Source organism: Chrysochloris asiatica, unplaced genomic scaffold (assembly GCF_000296735.1).
Source record: "Chrysochloris asiatica unplaced genomic scaffold, ChrAsi1.0 scaffold00075, whole genome shotgun sequence".
Lineage (NCBI taxonomy): Eukaryota > Metazoa > Chordata > Mammalia > Afrosoricida > Chrysochloridae > Chrysochloris > Chrysochloris asiatica.
The window spans coordinates 11,652,394-11,662,734 of NW_006408593.1; the positions used below are offsets into that span (position 1 = coordinate 11,652,394).

At 39.5% G+C, this 10,341-nt stretch overlaps 1 protein-coding gene across 1 annotated transcript in view; it reads right to left on the bottom strand.

The window, feature by feature from the left end:
* Window positions 1-10,341, bottom strand: part of PHF21A (PHD finger protein 21A) — a 283,341-nt gene that overhangs the window by 68,011 nt on the left and 204,989 nt on the right. The window contains exon 6 of the mRNA XM_006865046.1: window positions 7,029-7,238. Within this exon, the coding sequence (XP_006865108.1) occupies window positions 7,029-7,238 (210 nt within the window). The remainder of the gene's footprint in view (window positions 1-7,028; window positions 7,239-10,341) is intronic.

A 10,341-nucleotide genomic window follows, 5' to 3' on the forward strand; every position in this document is an offset into this window, starting at 1 on the left:
TTGCTCTTTAACACTTCAAAGAGGTCTCGTGCAGCAGATTTGCCTAATGCAATATATCATTTGATTTCTTGGCTGCTGCTCTAAGTGTTGATTATGGACCAAGCAAAATGAAGTCTTTGACAACTTCAATTTTTATTCTGTTTATCATGATGTTATTTATTGGTCCAGTTGTGAGGATTTTTGTTGTTGTTGTTTTACACTGAGGTGCAATTCCTACTGAAGGCTGTAGTGTTTGATGTTCATCAGAATGTATTTCAAGTCCTCTCCACTATCAGCAGGCTGTGTCATCTGCCTATCACAGACTGTTAATGAGTCTCTTTCTTCAATCCTGATGCTATGTTCTTCTTCATATAGTCCAGATTCTCAGATTATTCATTCAGCATACAAACTGAATCTATATGATAAAAGGATACAACCTCGGCACATACCTTTCCTGATTTTAAAGCATTCAGTATTCTCTTGTTGTGTTTGAATGTATGGATAGGTTCCTTATGAGCACAACAAAGTGTTCTAGAATACCCATCCTTCACAACGTTATCCATAGTTTGCTACAATCTACACAGTAAAATGCCTTTGCATAGTCAATAAAACGCAAGTAAACATCTTTCTGGTATTCTCTGCTTTTAGTCAAGATCCACATGATGTCAGCTATGATATCCTTGTTCTATGTTTTGCTGCTGTTGTTGTTGTTGTTTGTACTGTGGAGTTGGGTCCGACTCATAGCGACCCTGTACAGGGTTTCCGAGGCTGTAAATCTTTACGGGAGCAGAAAGCCTCATCTTTCTCCAGCGGAACAGCTGGTAGTGTCGAACTGCTGACTATAAGGTCCGCAGACCGATTCGTAACCACTACGCTACCAGGGCTCCTTTGTTCTATGTCTATGCAGCCTGAATTTCTGGCAGCTCCCTGTCAATGTACTGCTGCAATTATTTAAAAATTATCTTCAGCAAAATCTTACTTGCATGTAATGTTAATGTTGCTCAAACATTTTTGCATTCCATTGAGTCATCTTTCTTTGTAATGGACACAAATATGGATCTCTTCCAATCAGTTGGCCAGATAGCTGTCTTCCAAATTTCTTGCAATAGATGAGTAAGTGTCTCCAGTGCCATATCAGTTTGTTGAAACATTTCAATTTGTATTCCATCAATTCCTGGAGCTTTGTTTTCTATCAATGCCTCAATAACATTGATATGGTACTCTCTTGAAATGGATGAATATTGGCCAGTTCTTTTAGGTACAGTGACTGTGTGTTCCTTCCATTTTCTTTTGATGCTTCCTGTATTATTCAATATTTTGCCCATAGAATCCTTCAATATTGTAACCCAAGGATTTTCTTTTCCGTTCTTTCAGCATGAACAATACTGAGTGTGTTCTTCCCTTTTTGTTTTCTAACTCCAGGTCTTTGCACATTTCATTGTAATACTTGTCTTTGTTTTTGTGAGTTACCCTTGGGAATTTTCTGTTTGGCTCTTTTACATCATCATTTCTTCCAGTGGCTATAGTATCATTGTGCTCAAAAGCAATTTTTCAGAGTCTATTCTGATGTTCACTTTGGTCATTTCTGCCATTTTCATGACTTTTTGCTTTCCTGTGAATTGAGTGACAGTTTATATGGAAGAATGTCAGTTTTGCACTCATCCTATTGTATTCTGTTTCATTGCAGGGATTACAATCCCCTCCATGCATCATCATTTAACAGTATTTGCTTATATTTCCTCTGTTTTCTTTTGATGTGCAGAAAACCATTCAGGAATAAATCACTTAAACAGCCAAAGGGCACATTCTGGAAGCCAGCCTCCTGGCCACCAGCTCACAGTCTTTTTCTTCCCAAGAATCTAGAGACCTCAGGAGCTTTTTCTCTCCATGCCATCACCTCTGCCTCCATCACTGGTGTCCCTACTTCTCTGGTTAGGGTGCCCTGTTGCACTCATTGTCTTCTCTCTTGATGGTCCCAGGGTCCTCTGTTCCTTGAATTTAAGATAGCGTAGTGGTTACGAATCGGGCTGCGAACCGGAAGGTCAGCAGTTCGAAACTACCAGCTGCTCCGCGGGAGAAAGATGAGGCGATCTGCTCCCGTAAAGATTTACAGCCTCGGAAACCCTATTCAGGGTCGCTATGGGTCGAAACCGACTCGACGGCACTTAACAACAACAACAACAACAACTTCCCGCTTTACATGACAAAACTTCTACCTTTACAGTTGTGACAATTGCAATTAGTAATGATAACAATTACTAATAATTGAATCAAAAGAGTCCTATCCCTATCTCCTTTCACCAGACCCATCTAGACAAGATGAAAATTACTTAGTGGTAATTCTACCTTCCCCTGCACACTCTGAAACTAAACTCCCTCTTGAAAACTTGTAAGCCAGTCAATTCATGCCTTTACAGCTCCCCTGCCCCCCAACACACACACACATTTTAGGTAGCCAGTGCCTGATTTGCTCTTCCCTATCAACTCTATATACCAAGAGAACAAGCATGATCCTTGAGGTGATGATTCCTTCAATCTCGGTTGGTATTTTGAGCTACTACATCCTGAAGTATAGGTCAAGTTCATCAAATTGTAGCACATTACACTTGCTCCCTTAAGTAAATTTCTTTATTTTCCTCTAGTCGAGTTCTGGTCATAAAGCCATCGAAGCTAGGTCAAATGGGTACTATCTGCAAGTTTGGTGGGCATTCTTGTGTGTCTCTCCCACTTCATATCAGCTGGACACTTTACTCTCAGTCCTTTACACTTTAGTCCTCTGTGGCTAGGTCATTGTCCATGGGCTCAGGAGTTCCCAAGTCTCTGCAAACTTTGGACTAACCAGACCTTCCTCTTTTCTCTCTCATCTCAAGGCAGACATTAATCTATAGAACGTGGTCAAACTTAGCCTGTATCTTCATTACACAGCCTTTCCCCCCACTTCCATTCACATGTAGAACAACATGGTTGCCAGCAAGCTTATATGCTTGCTCATGTATTCCTTTTGACCTAGATGATGTTCTTTTTTAAAAAATGTTTTAATGTGAATTATATACTAGTTTACATGAGAGAACTTTAGTTTTACATTCATTCTATCGTATATCATTTCATTGCCATGGTTCCAATTCCTTCCATGCATCATCAACCGACCAAAGGGTATACCCTACAAACCCACCCCTCCCACCCCCAGTCTTCAGCACACAGTGCCTCTCCCTCTCTGGATCCAAAGTCCCCAGCCACTTCATCACTCCATGTCACTAGATGATGTTCTTGATGCCATCCCCACAATTCTTCTGGTCTTTAGTCATTAGTGTCTAAAGCATCAAATCTGTTCTTGAGATGGTTTGTAAACTCAGGTGGGATATACTCAAGATCATAACTTGACTCTCGTGGACTTGTCTTAATTTTCTTCAACTTCAGTCTGAACTTGCAGATAGTCTGTCCCATAGTATGCCCCTGACCTAGTTTTGGCTGATGACATGGAGCTACTTCATTGATTCTTCCCACAGATGTAATCAATTTGATTCCTGTGGATTCCATCTGGTGTGGTCCATGTGTATAATCACATTTTATGTTGCTGAAAAAAGGTATCTGCAATGAATAAGTCCTTGGTCTTGCAAAATTCTATCAATGTGATCTCCAGAATAATTTCTATCACACGGCTCTATTTTCAAAATAATGATCCTTCCTATTTGTTTTCAACTTTGGCATTAATTGTCACTAGTAATTATCAATGCACCTTAATTGCAAGCTTAACAAATTTCAGATTGAAGAAGTTGGTAGAATTCCTCAATTTCATCATTACTGTTTTTAGTGGGAGGTAAATTTGAATAATAGTGGTATTAACTGGTCTTGATTGGAGGCTATGGATATTATCCTATCACAGACAGCATTATACTTCAAGATAGATCTTGAAATGTTCTTTTTGATGATGAATGTGAGTCCATTCCTCTTCAATTTGTCATTCCCAGCATAGTAAACCACATGACTGTCAGATTCAAAATGGCCACTACCAGTCCATTTCAGTTCACTAATATCTGGGACTCCTGGTGCGGTGCTGGAAGGTAAGTACTGAACTGAGAACCACAGGGTTGACAGTTCAAACCCATCACTGCTCCTCGAAAACCCTATACAAGGTCGTTATGATTTGGAACCGACCGGATGGCACCTAACAACAGTATCTAGGATATCGATCTTTATGCATTCCGTTTCATATCTGACAACTTCCAATTTTCATAGACTCTTACTTAGATTATTAATATATGTTTCTCTTCACTTTGAGTTGTGCCCCATCATCACATGATGTTTCCAGAATCTTTACTCTACTTGGAGGAGGCAGCAGCTCTTCTCCAGTTGTATTTGAGCCTTCCAACCTGAGGGACTCATCTTCTGGCACTGTATCTGACAATATTCAGTGTTCCACTACTAGTCATAAGATTTTCAATGGCTAAACATTCATTAGTAGTCCACTTCTCCTTTTTCCTAGTCTTAGTCTGGAAGCGGTCAGTGACCCTTCTGGTATTTACAATACTAGTGCATGACCTCCAGCATCACAGCAACACGCAAGCCACCACAGTACAACAAACTGACAGACAAGTGGTGGTTTCTCCACACTAATGCTGTTCCTTCTGAGCTCCATTTCACTTTTGACAATTTCCAATTTTTCTACACTCTCTATTCAAATTATTAATGGATGTTAATACGTCTTCTCTTTGGAGTTGTGTCCCATCAGCAAACGAAAGTCCCAAAGGCTCTGCTCCAATATCATGTCATTAAGGTCAATTCTTCTTTGAGGAGGCAGCTTTTCCCCAGTCATATCTTAAGTGCTTTCTAACCTTAGGGGCTCATCTCTGGTACTATATCAGATAAAATTCTACAGCTATTCATATGGTTTTCACTGGCTAACTATTAAGAAATGGTCTGTCTCTCCTTCTTCTGACAGGGAACTGCCAGAAATTCAAGGTGGATTCAGAAGAGAATGTGGAACGAGATATATCATTGGCTGAAAAGAATGCTGAAAAATGTTTACTTGTGCTTTATTGATTATGCAAAGGCATTTGACTATGCAATTCATAACAAACTATGGACAACATTGCAAAGGATGAGTATTTCAGAACACTTCATTGTGCTCATGAGAAACCTGTCCAAACACCAACAGGCATTCTTTCGAGCAGAACAAGGGAATACAGAATTAAAATCAGAAAAAGTGTGTGCCAGGGTTGTATTCTTTCACCATACTTATTAAATCTGCAAATTGAACAAATAATCTGAGAAGCTGGATTATATGAAGAAGAATGTGGCATCAGAATTGGAGAAGTAGACTTATTAACAACCTGCAATATGCAGACGATAGGACTTGGGTTGCTGGGAGCTAAGAGGACTTGAAGGCCAAAGACTACAACTTACAGTATGAATTGCAACTCAATGTAAAGAAAACAAAACTGTTCACCACTGGAGCAATAAATAACATCATGATAAACTGAGAAAAGACTGAATTGTCAAAGACTTCATTTTGCTAGGTTCCACCATCAACACTCCCGGAAGCAGAAGTCAAGAAATCAAATGACATATTGCATTAGGCAAATCTGCTGCACAACGCCTCTTTAAAGAATTAAAGAGCAAAGATTTAAAGAATTAAAGAGCAAAGATGTCATTCTGAAGACTAATGTGTGCCTGACACAAGCCATGGTAGTTTTCAATCATCTCCTATGAATAGGAAAATTAGACAATGCATAGGGAAGACCATGGAAGAAGCAATGTATTTGAACTATGGTACTGGTAAAGAATATTGACAATGCCATGGGCTGCCAGAAGGACAAACAAATCTGTGTTGGAAGAAGTACAGCCAGAATCCTCCTTACAGGCCAAGATGGCAAAGCTCGTTCTTTGGAAACACTGTCAGGAGGGATCAGTCCCTGGAGAAGGACATTATACTTGGTAAAGTGGAGGGTCAGCAAAATAGAGCAAGACTCCTAATGAGATGGACTGACACAGTGGCAACAACAATGGGCTCAAACATGACGACTGTAAAGATGGTACAGTTCTACTCAGTGTTTTATTTGGTTGTGCATAGGTTCGCCATGAGTCAGAACTGACTTGATGGTACCTAACAACAATATGTTGAGAAGGAAGCTATTTCTCAGTTGTATTTTGAGTGCCTTCCAACCTGATGGGTTCATTTTCCTGCACTGTATCTGACAATGTTCCACTGTTATTCATATGTTGTTTTCAGTAGCTAAACATTCAGAGTTGTCTGCCTCTCCTTCATCCTAGTCTATCTTAGTCTGGAAGTTCTGGGGAAACCTGTCCACCATGGGTAACCCTGTTGGCATTTAATACACCAGCAGCATAGCTTCCAGTATCACAGCGACATACAAGCCACCACAGTATGACAAGGTAACAGATGAGTGGTGGATCCTTACATTACGTTAGTTCAAATGCCCTTTGCAGCATAAATACTTACACAGCTACAACTAGTTAGAAGATTAAGCAGCCACCCTTAATTCTAATTTTGACCTGTAGCTTCCATTTGAGATTTCCGTCAGTATATTAGAGTAGATTTCTATTCCCAAGACAGTGGATTTAGGAATAAATATTTTGTTTCTATTAATAATGGAAATATATTATCCTCTGCTTGCTTCTTTCCTCTTGGTCCCAACTGCTCCACCTCTAATTGCTAAAAATTCCCAAAGAACAATTCTAGAAGAGATCAAATCCCACAGATTTGAATATACAATCAATGTATACAAATACTTACAAACATTTAAAATAAGGCTTTAATTCTTTTCTAATGCAGAGAAGCAATTTTTCTTTACCTCATCTTCTCCTTTGAACAAGGTAGAAAAATCATTAAACTTTTGTTCCTTAATAATACTATTTCCTTCTGTCAGTGAAATGCAAGTGATTCTTATCCCAGTTACAGTGTAACAAGGTAACAAAAATGATGCTTGTTTAGTACCAGGTTAATGGAGTCTAAAACAAGGCCCAGGGCTCCCTGACCAATAGGGAACCACTCCTCATAAAGCTTGCAATACCAGCGAGGCCCACTCTACCTGTGAAGCAGTCAAGCTGGGAGAGGGTGCAGCTGTCGGCTGTGCGTGGTGGTGATGGTACTGTTGTTGCTGTTGTTGCAGTTGCTGTAGTGGCTGCTGCTGTGCTGTTTGTAGTTTGTTTTCAGATTGTGGCAATGGCTGTATTTGGAACTTGTCTGGTTGTTCTTGCTTGACTATCAAGTTCTTTCGTAGCTGTTCAACTACTCTTTTCTACCAAATGAAGACAAAACAGAAAGACAATCTGTTAGGATACTGTTCTATCAGTAGCAAGGAAATATGGAGCAATTATATATGCCCCTGACATTTCTTAACTAGCTTCATCTAAAATCAGTTACATATGAATGATACATGTTATTTTATATGCGAGGAGTATATAAATGCGAGAAAGCATTTAATAGCCATGACTGTTTAACATGAAACTCACAGCGTTAAAAACCTTTTATATAAAGGGAAACTGAGGCACACAGATGATGGAGATCACATAGCAGAGCCTGGGTTTCTCAGTAATTATTAGTTTAGTGTGCTAGGCTGGAAGGACAATATGGTATAATCGGGAGCCATAATGCCTCAATTCAAATTTCAGTACTGCTACTTATCAGTTACGCAATGTTGGGCAAGTTACTTAACCTACCTGTACTTCAATTTTCTGTTGTGTAAAATGAGGTGATGAACAGTATCTACCCCCTTTATGGTTTCATATAAGCTAATGTTAGTAAAGTGCTCAGAACTGCGCTTGGCATATTATTACTGTTGGCTTTGTTTTTCTTCCCCATCTGAAAACATAGACAACCAGTGGTAATAATTGTGTTACTCAAACATTAAGTTATCTATTCTAGTTTTAAACATAAAAACAGATTTTTAAACAAGGAAATCCTGAACCTTGCAACAACAATGTTGTTGTTCAGTGCCACTGAGTCAGTTCCAACTCAGAGCAACACTGTATAGGGTTTCCGAGGCACGGTCTGGTGAACATGAACCACCAACCTTGGCAGTTCAAACCAACCTTGCAGTCTAGTGCTTTCCTTACAGTGCCTTATTCAAATGTATAATTCAAGAACTGGGCTCCTATGCTGAGATAGGTTCTATGAAAATATATATATTTGTTTAGGCAGAGTAGGGATTTAGCTGCATGGGACAAAAATTAAAAATTAAGGTCTCTTGAAATGTTCTAGAAACATTTGTTCAATCTAATCAGTCTGGATCCCTTCATTACCGTAATCATACATCCCAAGATGCATTACCGTAACAAGAGCGCACAGACTTATTTTCTTCACAACTATATCCTCTGTGCCTACAACTATGCGCTGAGTAAATATGCCATTTTCTTCACAAGCTCTGAAAAGTGATAGAGCTAAGGAGTAGCAAAGGGCTCCAGGAATGGACAGTAAGCAGACATTCCCTAGTGGCTGGGGCAAAGTATAAGTACCGTTCCTGCCCTTCACTTACAAGGCTGAGTGTATCCGCTGAGGTCTGTTAGAGCTGGTAAGGAGAGACTGCTATTTTCCAATGTAGATTATAAAGGGAGCAAAACGTGAATGAAGAGCTCTGAAGAAAGGGCCAAGTTGATTTTTAAATTCCTGGTTATAATTTTAACCAACTCTTTTTTCCAGTGCACCTATTAGCCAAAGGTTCCAAAACTATATGCTACTCATTTAACATATTTAAATATCAAGTTATTTATTTAAAATATTGATTTAAAATGGAGTTTTAAATCTTTTAGTCACTACAAAATAAATCGTTGAGAGAATCTAAAATGCAGTTTATCATTCTCTTCAGACAACAAAATTTTGAGAGAGAGAGAAAAAAAGTGATTCTGCTACACTTTATACTCTGCTAGCTGTGCCTCTGAGTAAAAATTTATATAGTCCAATATAAAGGAATTAAGAAAAAGCAGCAGTTAGAATTATTAGAGGTTTTTTCAATGAAGTTTAAATTTCTCTGCAAGGATGTTTAACAAATGGTGGAGACTGGATATGTGGCTAATCAAGTATTTTTTAAAAAAGAAGGCAGAGTCCAAAGTCTTTGTAGAATAATAAAAACACAAAATTAACAAAAATGTCAAATGGTTATAAAAATCAACTTTCAAGTTTTCAAACTTCTATTTCTCAAGTATATAAGGTAGAGTATTGAGTACTGCTATTTGGGTTCATGCGCTGGACTGCAAAGTTGGTTTGAACTGCAAGGTTGGCTGTTCAAGCTCATCAGAACTGCTCTTCAGAAACCCTATACAGGGTCGCTATGGGTGAGAACCGACTCGCTGGCACTTAACAACAACAGTAGTGAGGCTGCACATAATTCTGAGAGTTATATGCAGATATTACTGCTTGGTGACTGCCAGAACATTTAAACATTTCATAAAGAAATAATGATTTAGAGTTGTCTTCACTGCTGCTCTCCCTTAGACACTAAACACCTAAAGACTAACAAACTAGCTAAAGTGCAACAGCAGCAGCCAGAGAAATGGACTTCAAGAACCCTTACCCCAAACAGCTCAAATCAGGGTGAGGAGAAAAAACTGGGAGGAACTAGTGCAACACAAATGTGACACCTGCCAAAAAATCCACTTTCAACAAAAACAGCACAGGAAACTAAATACTGAGTGTTATCTGGCACCGAGGGAAAGGTGTTTTTCTTCTCTACAGCCAGTGTGCTGTCCTGCTTACTGCCTAACTGAAGTAAATCAGCGGCAAGAGATACTGACCAGCACAGGCTCCCAGTTCTGTGCACAACAGAGGGAAAAAATACGAAGGGATGAAGGCTAGAGCATATGGCTGGAGCAAGGTGACAGCCAATCTGAACCAGAATCTGGAAAGTGGGAGTTTGGTGAATCACAACTGTTCTTCCCCTAGGCCTGAAACAAAGTCTGGGGGATCCTGCCGGGGAGAAGGGGGAACTATGGACACCAGATCAAAATACTTGCAAACTTAACATCAGTCCTTGTGAGGAGTGAAAAAAAAGGAAAAGAGGGAGAGCTGCACAGATTTACACGGGTTACTCTGGCATAGGCCAGGTCAAGTGCTCTGAAAGAGGCTCTGGTATCTCACAGCGCCACCACTGAGAAACTCGCCTGTCCTGTACACCTTGCTTTTTACCAAACTGGAAGAACATCAAGCATGCGGTTTGCATGCTTAGAGATTATGTGTGAAATTTTTTAAAAATCAAGGTTTAGGGAAGCACTGACATCTTTATCCTTTCAAAAATCTATCACTGGATGGGAGAACAATTACACAGATCTCAATGGGCTAAGTGAGACAGAGGTAAATAATGATATATGCACAACCTGGGAACAACAGGGTTCTGGGATACAGAGATC